At 40.0% G+C, this 14,297-nt stretch overlaps 2 protein-coding genes across 18 annotated transcripts in view; one reads left to right on the top strand and one right to left on the bottom strand.

Moving 5' to 3' along the window:
- Positions 1 to 8,935, top strand: part of ANGPTL1 (angiopoietin like 1) — a 41,247-nt gene extending 32,312 nt beyond the window's left edge. Inside the window, exons 4-5 of the mRNA XM_020813972.3 lie at positions 1,217 to 1,487; positions 6,892 to 8,935. Of these exons, the coding sequence (XP_020669631.1) occupies positions 1,217 to 1,487; positions 6,892 to 7,079 (459 nt within the window). The 3' untranslated portion in view covers positions 7,080 to 8,935. The remainder of the gene's footprint in view (positions 1 to 1,216; positions 1,488 to 6,891) is intronic.
- The window catches only part of RALGPS2 (Ral GEF with PH domain and SH3 binding motif 2), a 368,517-nt gene that overhangs the window by 226,138 nt on the left and 128,082 nt on the right, over positions 1 to 14,297 (bottom strand). The window lies entirely within an intron of this gene.

Consider the following 14,297-nt stretch of genomic DNA (forward strand, 5'->3'; position numbering starts at 1 on the left):
GTAATTTGTACAATTTATATATGTGTGTACATACTCACACACCAGTACTTTGAATTGGGCATGGAAGCAAACAAGAAGCATTTGCAGGAATGTCAGGATTGGGAGAGATGTGATCATACCTCTGTACTCCCAATATAAATCTGGTTGCTGCATTTTAGAACTACCGAAGCTTCCATGTCACCTTCAAACGCTGTCACCTTCTTGGGCATGGCCAAGAATTGCTTCTCTATGGAGAGAGCCGGGTCCAGGAGTACACCTAAGTCATGGACTAGGTTTTTTAGGAGGAGTGTGCCCCCATCCAGATGAGGCAAAATACCTCCTAACCAGGCAAGTTCTCTACCTAAAAACATTGTTTCTGTTTTATCAATTGTTGGCCCTCATCCAATCCATAATTAAGGCCAAGTACCACTCCAGAGTCTGCACAGCTTCCACTGCTGAGGATGAGAAGGAGAAACAGAGCTGTATGTTATCAGCATATTGATGATAGCAAACTCCAAATCTCTGGATAACCCCTCCCAGCGGCCTTATATAGATGCTAAAAAGTACTGGGGAGATGATGAGGCTGTGTGGAACACACCACAATGGAGAACTAATGGGGCTCTTCTTGTATGGCTCTACATTCATCCCTGCGTTCTGTACAGGTTGGCAAGGACAATGGTGGTCCATGTTTTGAACAAAAGGAGTGGTACATTCTAAGATTAGCCTGCCCCTCCCCATCTGGACCACTGATAAGCAAAGGACAGTGTGGTCTTAATCTGGGGCAGACGTGAGTTGCAGAGACTGGATGTAGTGATTAAAAATATTTGATCCCTATCATGAGGCAAGGAAGACACATCTGTGCAGATTTGTTTTATAGACAGGTCAAATCACATGGCTACTGACAGCTGCTGAAAATGTTGGCCCATTTTAAGTCATCTTTTCCCTTACAACATATTCAGTATAAGTCATTCTGGGTCTGAATATGTAACATTAACATGTAGATTTGTCTGCTTCAATTAGCCAAGAGTGTTAGAACCAATGCAATGCATAGTATAATGATGGCAAGTGCTAAACACTACAGAGGGAAAGAGGAAATACTGAATACATGCTTAGCCCACGAATCAATTTATTCTACAAGTTTGAAAGTGCCAATGAAATAGGTATGTTATTGTTTGTACAATTTTTTTAACCACCACACACAAGCCAATCTAATTTGAATTCTGTTTCGTTTTAACAGAAAGGATTTGGAAATGTTGCTGGAGAGTACTGGCTGGGTCTGGAAAATATTCACTTGCTTTCTAATCAGGACAATTATAGACTTCTAATTGAACTAGAAGACTGGAGTAATAAGAAAGTTTATGCAGAATATAGCAGTTTCCGACTGGAGCCAGAAAATGAATTTTATCGATTGCGTTTAGGCACTTACCAAGGGAATGCTGGTGATTCCATGATATGGCATAATGGGAAGCAATTTACAACACTAGACCGAGACAGAGATATGTACACAGGTAAGATATACTGCAGTGTTTCTTATCTTAAGATTGAGGAAATGTTTCTTTTCAAGCATGGAAAGTTTTGACAATTCTGTAAACAATGATCATACAAGTTTAATACAGGCAATGTAGGGTTGTACACAAAACACTTGTATGCATAATGATCTACATCAAATGTGTTACTTTTGCCGTGGTAAAATCATGTGCAAAAGATAGCACATACTACATTACAATGAATATTAGGCTTCCAGACCTTTGTATGTCTTGATAGGACATTAGCAATTTTCACTAAAATTTCACCATGTGCAGTTTTTTGTCCTTAGTATGCTCTGGTCTGAGTAATAATCAGGTCTTGAGATTAAGCCTTATGAAACATGAAGCTCACCTGCAGAAAGAAAATCAGGTCCATTCAGAGTATGTTGTTGCCTATGGCTAACATACAACCTCATAAATTACAGGTTCTCATTTCTGAAAGTCCTGAAAGCACACTTGCAGCTATAAATAGTTCTGTTAGCACTTGAAACTTTTTAGAAAAGTAGCACTGCTCAATTCCCAAATTGCACATGGTTCCTCACATAGGTTGGTTCACTCAAGACGCTCAAAATGGCTGAAATCCTGTTGCACTCATCGTAGGAGAAAGTTATGCCTGCAGAAGTTATGCCCAAGCAGTGCACGTGTCTGACTGAACATCTAGGTAACCAATTAACCCTGTGAAACTGCTTCCCAGACACAACTTCCACCTTTGTGTACATTTTGCAATGGTTTGCACAATTTAATGGTATACAAACATAGCTACGGAAAAGGATTTTGGCCAGTATGCTGGAAAAATCGCTCATCATCAAAAAGGAGAAACTTCAGAATTAAGCTTGTTTCTAAGGAAAATCAAACCTTCCCAGGAATAATTATGAATCATCAGGGCTTCCAAAGGGAGCTATTTTTATTTCTCCAGGGGGTTAAAAATCTTTCTCCTGCACTAGCATGAATGCATGGAACTTGTTGACTAACAGGAGTGTCAAAACAAATACAAACATTGTTGTTGTTCTTTAGTCATTAGGTCGTGTCCGACTCTTTGCGACCCCATAGACCAGAGCATGCCAGGCTCTCCTGTCTTCCACTGCCTCCCGCAGTTGGGTCAAATTCATGTTGGTAACTTCGACGACACTGTCCAACCATCTCGTCTTCTGTCATCCCCTTCTCCTCTTGCCCTCACACTTTCCCAACATCAGGGTCTTTTCCAGGGAGTCTTCTCATGAGATGGCCAAAGTATTGGAGCCTCAGCTTCACAATCTGTTCTTCCAGTGAGCATTCAGAGTTGATCTCATAGCAGTCCAGGGGACTTTCAAGAGCCTCCTCCAGCACCACAAATCAAAAGCATCAATTCTTCGGTGGTCAGCCTTCATTATGGTCCAGCTCTCACTTCCATACATCGCTGCTGGAAAAACCATAGCTTTGACAATGCAAACATTTGTCGGCAAGGTTATGTCTCTGCTTTTTAAGATGCTGTCTAGCTTTGTCATCACTTTCCTCTCAAGAAGCAGGTGTCTTTCAATTTCGTGGCTGCTGTCACCATCTGCAGTGATCATGGAGCCCAAGAAAGTAAAATCTGTCACTACCTCCATATCTTCCCTTTCTATTTGACAAGAGGTGATGGGACCAGTGGCCATGATCTTAGTTTTTTCTGATGTTGAGCTTCAGACCATTTTTGCACTCTCCTCTTTCACCCTCATTAAGAGGTTCTTTAATTCTTCCTCACTTTTTGCCATCAGAGTGATATCATCTACATATCAGAGGTTGTTGATATTTCTTCCGGCAATCTTAATTCCGGTTTGGGATTGATCCAGTCCAGCCTTTTTCATGATGTATTCTGCATGCAACTTACATAAACCGGAGGACAATATCCAGCCTTCTCTACTCCTTTCCGAATTTTGAACCAATCAATTGTTCCATATCCAGTTCTAACTATGGCTTCCTGTCCCACGTATAGATTTCTCAGGAGATAGATAAGGTGGTCAGGCACTCCCATCTCTTTAAGAACTTGCCATAGTTTGCTGTGGTCCACACAGTCAACGGCTTTTGCGTAGTCAATGAAGCAGAAGTAGATGTTTTTCTGGAACTCTCTGGATTTTTCCGTAATCCAACGCATGTTAGCAATTTGGTCTCTAGTTCCTCTGCCCCTTCGAAATCCAGCTTGTACTTCTGGGAGTATTCGGTCCACATACTGCTGAAGCCTACCTTGTAAGATTTTGAGCATACTCTTGCTAGCGTGTGAAATGAGTGGAATTGTATGGTAGTTGGAGCAGTCTTTGGCACTGCCCTTCTTTGGGATTGGCATGTAGACTGATCTTTTCCAATCCTCTGGCCACTGCTGAGTTTTCCAAATTTGCTGGCATATTGAGTGTAGCAACTTAACAGTCTCATCTTTTAAGATTTTAAATAGTTCATCTGGAATGCCATCACCCCCACTGGCCTTGTTGTTAGACAAGCTTTCTAAGGCCAACTTGACTTCACTCTCCAGGATGTCTGGCTCAAGGTCAGCAACCATACTATCTGAGTTGTCTGGGACATCCAGATCTTTCTGGTATAATTCCTCTGTGTATTCTTGCCACCGCTTCTTGATGTCTTCTTCTTCTGTTAGGTCCCTCCCATTTTTGTCCTTTATCATGTCCATCTTTGTGCAAAATGTTCCTCTAATATCTCCAATTTTCCTGAACAGATCTCTGGTTTTTCCTTTTCTGTTATTTTCCTCTATTTCTTTGCATTGTTCATTTAAGAAGGCTCTCTTGTCTCTCCTTGCTATTCTTTGGAAGTCTGCATTCCATTTTCTGTAACTTTCCCCATCTCCCCTGCATTTTGTTTCCCTTCTCTTCTCTACTATTTTTAAGGTTCCATTGGACAGCCACTTTACTTTCTGGCATTTCCTTTTCTTTGGGATGGTTTTTATTGCTGCTTCCTGTACAGTGTTCCAAGCCTCCATCCATACTTCTTCAGCACTCTGTCCACCAAATCTAGTTCCTTAAATTTGTTCTTCACTTCCACTGTGTATACCTAAGGGATTTGTTTCAGATTATAGTTAACTAGCCTAGTGGTTTTTCCTACTTAGTTTAAGCTTGAATTTGGCTATGAGAACCTGATGATCAGAGCCACAATCAGCTCCAGGTCTTGTTTTTGCTGACTGTATAGAGCTTCTCCATCTTTGGTTGCAGAGAATATAATCAGTCTGATTTCATTATTGCCCATCTGGTGATGTCCATGTGTAGAGTTTCCTCTTGTGTTGTTGAAAAAGAGTCTTTGTGATGACTAGCTTGTTCTCTTGACAAAACTCTATTAGCCCTTGCCCTGCTTCGTTTAGAACTGCAAGGCCAAATTTACCTTTTGTTACTTTTATCTCTTGACTTCCCTACATTAGTATTCCAATGCCCTATAATGAGAAGAATATCCTTCTTTGGTGTCAGCTCTAGAAAGTGTTGTAATTCTTCATAGAATTGGTCAATTTCAGCCTATTTGGCGTTGGTGGTTGGTGAATAAACTTGGATAACTGTGATGTTGAAAGGTTTGCCTTGGATTCATATTGAAATCATTCTATCATTTTTGAGATTGTATTCCAGTATAGCTTTCCCCACTCTTTTGTTCACTATTGGGGCCATTTCATTTCTTCTACGGGATTCTTGCCCACAATAGTATATATGATAATCATCTGAATTGAATTTGCCCATTCTCATCCATTTTATTTCACTGACACCCAGGATGTCAATGTTTATTCTTGCCATGTCCTATTTGACCACATCCATCTTACCCAGGTCTATAGATCTTACATTCGAGGTTCCTATGCAGTAGTTTTCTTTGCAGCATCGGACTTTCCTTTCACTTCCAGGTGCCTCCGCAGCTGAGCGTCCTTTTAGCTTTGGCCCAACCACTTCATTAGTTCTGGAGCTACTCGTACTTGTCCTCCGCTTTTCCTCAGTAGAATGCTGGACGCTTTCTGACCTCAGGGGTTCATCTTGCAGCGTCATATCTTTTAGCTTTTTGTATCTGTCAATCGAGTTTTCTTGGCAAAGATACTGGAGTGGCATGCCAGTTCCTGCTCCAGGTGGATCACGTTTAGTCAGAACTCTCCACTATGACCTGTCTGTCTTGGATGTCCCTGCACAGCATAACCCATAGGTCCTCTGAATTCCTCAAGCCCCTTCGCCACAACAAGGCAGCAATCCATGAAGGGGACTAAAATTGCAGCTACTCCATAACGCTTCTGTAACCTTTGTATTAGGAAAAAAGTTCCAATGAAAGGTAAAAATATATATGAATGGTAAGAAGTCTAAGACAACCTAACTAGGTACACTTATGAATTTCATAAACATGCTTGAGGCCAAGGTGAAAAACAACAACCCCACAACATGTACTAATAATACATGTCCAAGGCAGCAAATCTGCAGTATCTGCTGTATACTTGAAAAATGGATGTATTTGCAAGAAAGAAAATTCTGTAATCTATAAGCTAGGAATCTTCATCTGTGAACACTTCTGCAGTGGACTAAAGCATCCCTAAGGAGAACCTTTTACATCTCAGTGACAGTAAGGTACTACAGTGCACAGACAGTTCTCCCATGCCATGACTGTGTTTCTTTGAAGCAGTGATGATCTGAACTGATATGAAGTGCCTATGACTGCATTTTGTCTCACCTTGGGAGAATATCTTTGTTGGCCAAGAGACTTCCTTGAAACAGCTCTTAAGAAGCACCCATAAATTCCCCAAGACACACATTTATTTAGCTGTTTGTTGCAAAAATAATGGGGGGGGGGGTAAACAAATTATTGCAGCATCCCAAAGACCAAAAGATTTATTTTAGTGTGAGATTTTGAACAATGAAAGCTCACACTATATACTTCTGGTAATCTTTAAAATACTGCTACATTTTGTCTTTTTTAATCTCCACCAACCTTCACATTTACCAACATGCTGAGACAGATTAAGCCAGCTAATTATTTGGAACTTATTTATCTGGAATGTCCTGCTTGTGTTGATATCATCAGGCTACCTGAACTGTGTGTTATATGGTTGCCTTTTTTCTCATTGCTGTTTTGTCATTTTGAGGATCATACTCTATTTTTGCATGCTAAATGGCCAATGTGAGTTATTTTAGGGAGAGATAATAGAAGAGGGATATATTTGGAAATCTGTTGACTTTGTCATAGACAGCTGTCTAAATAACTCTGCTTTCCTACTGAAGACGAAGCATAAGAAAATTACTCCCACAGTCTAATGGGAATTGCTTCTTCCTCAGTGAAGCACCATTCACTCAAAAAAAAAGCTTGCACAATATCAGATGTATGAAAGTATATGAAAGCTTAATCTTCTATTGGGTGATGACACAAAGAACATTAAAACAGTAAGTTTCACTTAATGATCTATGTCTTTTCATAGGAAACTGTGCCCATTTTCACAAAGGCGGCTGGTGGTACAATGCCTGTGCTCATTCTAACCTAAACGGAGTATGGTACAGAGGAGGACATTACAGAAGCAAGCACCAAGATGGGATTTTTTGGGCTGAATATAGAGGTGGATCCTACTCATTAAAAGCAGTTCAAATGATGGTCAGACCAATTGACTGAGGCACTTTAGTAAACAAAATAATGTCTTTGAATTTTTATAGCATTACATTTCAAGTTGTTTTACAGAGCCTCTTTACAGAAAGCAAGCTTGATAAGTATGCTTTTCAACACTTCTTTCTGCAGCATTGGATATCTTAATTATACAGTTACTAATTTTCAGTGCTGCATTAAAAATAAAACTTTTCTGATGCAAATCATATGGTCATTGATCACAGTAATTAAACCTATCAAATCTGGCAGACGATATAATAAATTATGATGGAGGCCTGGTTGTATTTTAGTATGAGATACTGTTGCTCAAATAGGCATTTTATTTTTATTTTTGGTAGATTTAAAACTATTTAAGACTTTACTTCAGAAAAGTCTTCCAGTGAAATATTATTTTGGGATGTGGTCAATGAGCCACAGAACAGACAAAGAAATGGAGAAAGATCTGGAAGTTGAATCCCGGCAACTGGACTTCTTTCTTGTTAATGAAACATTTCAACCTAACAAGAAAGAAGCCCAGTTGCCGGGACTCAACTTCCAGATAACCTCACCTGGATGACTGAGAATCTTTACAGATAACTGGAGAGAGATTTTGCTTTTGCAGGTATATTATGCATCAAATAAAGCATTATTATTTACAACATAGCAATGTTACCATGGTCCAGTACAGCTTTGAATCTTGCTTTTGTTAGGATAGGGGACATCATGCTTAAATCCTTGCCACCGATACAAGTCCAGAAATAACATTAGCATTATTTACACAGAACTTTTCCAACATCCTTCAGCAGCCCAAAACTGGAGTGGTGGGAAAGTTACTTTTAGAAAACCATTAATTGAGCAGCTGATGCTTTGATTTGTAACAACAAAATAGATAGCATTATTAAAGCAGAGGCTAGGAAATAAAGTTGTGCACCGAGCGAAGCACTGCCCTCATCTATAGACAAATTCCTGGAAGTAAGCAACATTACTTTCAATAGCTCTAATGATTACAACAATCATTTATATGCTAGGAAAAAGGAATTCTGCATTACTAACACATACATAGATGGTTTATGTCTAAAAACAACATTCAGGTAGGTGGGGTTTTGTCGTGGCGAGACGGGTCGGGTTTCCGGAGACTTCCTGAAACTGACCGATGCCCCAAGCACCCCAATTTAGGGGGCAAAAGGACGGTCTACCAGTAGAAGAACAGAGGTGACAGAGAGAAAGATCGGTAGAGGCTGTTCCCCCACCCCGATTTTATAATTCTTTGAGCTGCAGTAGCAGCGAGCCTCCCCCCATAACTGTGATTGGGAGGAAAGGAAGAGAGAAGGAGAAAGAGGGAGGGGTGAAAAAGTTCTTTTTTGGGTAATGAACTGTTTGAATTAAATGCAAAGACTCCCACGGGACTGTTTAACCTTAAACTGCCTAATTGCAATGCTGATGGATGTACCTAGAGTCAGAAATTAGAACTTTTGAACTTTAGTTTGTGGACCATTATTGGATTGGAGGCAACTCTTCCTCCTTCAGCCTGGAGCAGCTCTGATTAGAAGGGGAAAGGGAAGGAGAATGACATTAAACAAAATTAACTATTTTAAAGAAGACACACCCCCCCCAGTTGTCTACTTTAAATTACTGAGGCTGGAGAGAAAGATAGAACTGCTAATGTTATTTGCCTCAGGGCACTGTCTGTTCCCTTAAACATTCATTGTTTTGTCTTAGTGGCTGTGAGAACATTTTAATTAGAGGGAAACTAATCCACATCTTGGATTTTCTATGCAAACAGTGTTGTTATGACAGAAAGGGAAGGTAAAAGTGATACCTGCTGGGAGTAGATCCAAACAGCATTTAAATAAATAAATAAATAAATAAATAAATAAATAAATAAATACATACATACATACATACATACATACATACATACATACATACATACATACATACATACATACATACATTTTAAAAATTGGAAGTATGGCAGTGAATGGAGGGAAAGAAAAAACCCCAAGAGGCTCATCTGCACAAGAACAAAGCCTGAGTAAATTATTGGGACAAGGGTCACTTAAGGACTGACAACATAGCATTCAAGAGATGTTATCTACATGATTAAAGCAGATACAAGGAGAGATGGCTCAGTTATCGGAACAAATCAAAGACTCAGGGATCCAAAAGACTGATATTAAACACCAAATTACACAAAACAAAAAAGAAATAGTTAAAATAGCTAAAGCCTTTAAAAAAACAGAAAAAGTGGAGACAATGAATGCAGAACTGGAAGAGATTCAACATGAAAAAAAAAAAACAAGATGAAACCAACTTGTTAAAGCTACAAATGGAGGGAACCAACCTCATACTTAGACTCCAGAATCTTCCAGACCAAAATGGTGAAGACACAATACAAGTGTTTAACTTTTTAGCCCCACTTACAAAGATGCAACTAGAAAAGGTACAGCAAAAATTAAATACAGCACAAAGAATTAATATAGCATGTACCAGGAATAATAAACTCCCCAGAGAAATTCATGTTGAAAAAAAGTTCTGAGAAACATGCCAAACAAAGCATCTACAATAAAAGAGAAAGGAATTTAGATTCTGAAACATATTCCGTGGCAAATAAGACAGGAAAGGAGGCAATATGCAGAGCTGACAAATCTCTTGAGAGCAAATTTAATTATATATAAGTGATTGATGCCTGAAGGTGCATTTTTCCAATTCCAGTCGCAGAGATATTCTATTAACAATTAAGGCAGAAGACTTTATGAAAAACAGGGGATATGGTTAGGGAGGAAAGAAGGGAAAAGGCAGATGAAAAACAGGAAGAGGAAAAATCAAGTGGATTATCAGGTCCAAATTCAGAAGGAAATTCAAAATCTGAGCCAGAAGACCAAACAGGGGGCAAAAGGGAAGCCCACCTTCGAAGCAAAAAGATGCAAGAGGAAGAAAGAAAATCTTAATAATAAAGATGGATCAAATGAATAAAAAACAATTTTTTCAGTCAACATAAAGGTTTAAATTCATTTCAAAATGTAAAAGAATTTACCAATAATTGCAGAAATTGAAATTGGATATTATCTGCCTCCAAGAAACTCATATGAAAAAAACAGGCCAACACCTATTAGAAAATAAAAAATTAGGAGAATTATTTATAGCATCAGATTCAAATAAGAAAAAGACAGGTGTGGCAACATACATACAAAAGGAATTAAACCCCAAACTAATCTTTGTGTCTGAGGATGCAAGAATATTAATGTCAAAATTCCAAAAGGAGGCAAAAAAGCTGCTGCTTGTTAATATATATGTCCCCAACGAAAATCATGTACTGTTCTATGAAGAACTTCAAAAAGAAATAGTAGTGAGAGAATATAAGAAGTATTGCATTTTGGAAGTTTTTAATGTTGTTTTTGATAGATATTTAGATATAAATTCAGGAGAAGGGAAGACAAAAGCAACAAGAAATGTGTTGTCAAAATCCTTTTTGCAATTAGTGAGCTTAATATGATTAACGCCTGGATAACAAGATATCCAAGTGCAAGAGACTTTACATTTTATTCGGTCAGACATAAAAGTTGGTCAAGAATTGATACATGTTGGATCTTATTAGGTTGGATGAAAGAGGTATTGGAAATAGACATTTTGCCTGATACCTTTGCAGATCATAGTCATATCTTGATGCAATTGGAAACGGGATCTATATCTTTATATTGGAGACTAAATACAAGCCTTTTAGAAATGATATGTCTACAAAACAAATAAGAGAAAAGATGGGCATTTTTTTTAAACTTAACACGCTTCCAGAAACATCAATGGGTACAGTATGGGAAGCAAGTAAAGCCTTTTTCTGGGGCTTAATAATACGTTTTGCAGCAAGAAAAAAAAGAGATGGTGGCAAAATATTGAGAAATAGAAAAGACATTGTCTTTGTCTGAAAAATAGTTAAAGCAAAAGCTCAACAAAATAAAACTGAGGATGAAAGACAAAATTAACACAATATCAATTAAATATTTTGATGACAGAAGAAATGGTGAAAAGAATAAAATTTGCAAGACAAAATGTTTTTGAAAATGCAAATAAACCAGGAAGATGGCTGGCATATAAACTATGAAAGAAAGAGGAAAATCCATAATTCAGAACTTGAAAGATGAGGAGGGAGTGATAAAAATTAAAAAGGAAGAAATAAAGAGGATTGTAGAGAAATGTTATCAAAATTTATATCGGGGAAAAGGAGATTCCCAAAGAGAAACAGGGAGAATATTTGGGGAAAAACAGTAATATAAAGCTGACAATTGAACAGAAGCAGATACTGATTCATTTAGTGAAATAGCAAAAGTCTTCAGGAAGCAAAAGAACAGAAAATCCCGAGGAGGAGATGAGATTCTGGCAGAATATTACAAAACTTTTGAGGATATATTGCTTAAACCAGGGGTGAGCAATTAATTTCTATAGGGGGCCACATGAAAAATCTGAACTGTGTTTGGGGGCCGAACCAACTCTACTCGAAAATAAAATGAAACAGTGATGTTATGATTGTTTTTATATTAAACTTTTTAATCTTCACAAATACTAAAGAGGTTTTTTGCGGTATGCTAAAGATAAGCAACTGATCAACTTTAGACAAAAAGCTAGAAATGGTTTTGATGTTCAACTTGTTCAGTGAGAGAAATCCAGTCTGTCTTGGGCTTGAACAAGTGCTTGAACATCGGACAGGAGCGACAACTGGCGGGCCAGACAGGAGCGGCTCACGGGCCGAATGTGGCCCACAGGCCACATTTTGCCCAGGTCTGGCTTAAGCCATAAAAAAACTGCTAGAAGTAATAGTACAAGGAGAAATCCCGCCAACATGGACAGAAGCATTAATTACTAACATTCATAAAGAGGGAACAGAAGCTATGGAAATAAAAAACTACAGACCAATATCACGCCTGGGTAATAAAATTTATGCTACAATATTGGCAACTAGATTGAAAAAGGTTCTTTTACAAATAATTCACCAGGATCAATCTGGATTCCTACCAAAGGGGAAAATGAGAAATAATCTTTGAGTGATTCTAAATATACTTGAATATTATGAAGCACATCTAGAGAAATCAATGGCTATGATCTTTTTAGATGCAGAAAAGGCATTTGACAATCTGAACCGGAACTTTATGATACAGCAATTAAAATTGAGGGACATGGAGGAAAGATTTATCATGTCAATAAAATCCGGACAAGACGGAAGTCCTGAGGGTGGGTGGCCCTGAGGGTGGGTGGCTTGGGCGACTCCCTCATGTTTGGGGGTGTCCCTGGCCACGAAGTGTGGGGTCCGCAGCCTGGGGATACACCTGGACCCGATGCTCACCATGGAAACGCAGGTGGCGTCGGTGGTCCGCACTGCCTTTTTCCACCTTTGGCGGATTGCCCGGCTGCAACCTTGACACGGGGGTGCTCACTACCATAGTACATGCGCTTGTAATCTCAAGATTAGACCACTGTAACACGCTCTACATGGGGCTCCCTTTGAAGCTGACGTGGAAACCTCAGGTGGTGCAGAATGCAGCGGCCAGATGCCTTACTGGAGTGAGAGAATACCAACATATTTCTCCTACTCTGGCCATGCTGCACTGGCTGCCCATCCGTTTCCGCATTGACTTCAAAGTGTTAATGCGTACTTATAAGGCCCTAAACAGTTTAGGACCTCAATACTTGGTGGAATGCCTGCTCCCACCTAGATCTACCTGGACCACCCACACGAGTCAGGAGGTGAGGCTGAGGAGCCTAACACCGAGGGAGGCCCGGAAGGAAAGGACACAAAATTGGGCCTTCTCCGATATTACTATTTTTCCCCAATAACCTTCCTCCGGCGATCCGTGCGACCCCTACACTGGGCACTTTTAAGAGTCAACTAAAAACATGGTTGTACATTCAGGCCTTCCCTCCTGTCAATACTTAATTCTTTCTTTATTCTTTTTTCATTTATTATTTGTTTTATTGTTGTATGTGTCACGGATTGTTGTAAGATCCTTATGTTTTTATTGTATGTACCTTTATTGGAAGCCGCTCAGAGTGGTCGACCAGACCAAATGAGCAGGATATAAATCAAATGAATAAATAAATATCTAGACCACACGTGGCAAACTCAAGGCTCGCAGGCCAAATCCAGTCCCCCAGGCCGTTTCATGTGGCACTCACAGTATTGCAGGGACGGAGGGCTGGAGGGCCACGCTTCTACTGTGCAGTATACCAAGCGTAACCAATCCCCAGTCCGTGGCCTTGGAAGGACTGGGCCACCGGGACAGATCAGCGTTGAGCAGGAGGTGAGTGAGGAGAAAGCTCTGCCTCCTGTCAAAGCGCTCTCAGCTCTCCTCCCTTTCCCCGCTGTCCCAACATGCCCTGGGGAGATGGGACCTACTGGCTGGGAGGGCAAGAAGTGCACCCAGGGTGGGCAGAGACCAGATGGGTGGTGGTGGCACTGCCTCGCTTTCCTCTCCCTCCTCCATGTTGCACCAGGGCTGGCCAGGCAGGGTGGCGAGCCAGGAGGCAGGCCCAGTGGGAGATCCACGTGCATCCCCCTGGCCTCTCCATCCATCCATTGAGGACAGCCGCACCCTCGGGGGTGCACAGCCATGCAGAGCGGTGTGGATCTTGGCCACCTCCCTTCCAGGCAGCATGTCCAGCCAGGACTACTTGGCCACTGAGTACCTCATGTTCATCACTGCCAGGGCCCTAATCCACCCACCTTCTAAGAACCAAAGAGGAGGAAATGCTGCCACTGTGTGCACCTCCCAGTGCCCTCCATGGGTCATGTTCCCAAGGCCCAGGCACCATCAGAATCAATTAATCTGTTCAGAACTGGTGGGATCACAGCTTTCCCACCCTATCATATAAGATTAAAAGAAGAAATTACCTTGTTATAACAGAGCAAAGCACTGGATTAAAAAAATAATAATTTAGAAGCATAACAAGGGGGAAAGGACTTCCATGAAAAGACATCAGCAAAAGAACTGTGCCTGAGATATATCTGCATGTTTATACACTGGTAACATGGGATTCTATCCTGACAAATATTGAGTAATGAATTAGATCTTATGTCAGAACATTAAGATGAGCTGTGGACACACAGACATAGTGATAAGTCAGTATTTCATCAGATGGAAAATGAATGTGCATTGATTTTAAAACATTATTTTTAAAATGGTAGATAAATGGGTGCTTCTCTAGTTTGATTGGGAAAGTGGGACATGTACTGTTAACTGTAATAAACGAATTTTAATG

Source organism: Pogona vitticeps, chromosome 4, assembly GCF_051106095.1.
Source record: "Pogona vitticeps strain Pit_001003342236 chromosome 4, PviZW2.1, whole genome shotgun sequence".
Classification (NCBI taxonomy): domain Eukaryota; kingdom Metazoa; phylum Chordata; class Lepidosauria; order Squamata; family Agamidae; genus Pogona; species Pogona vitticeps.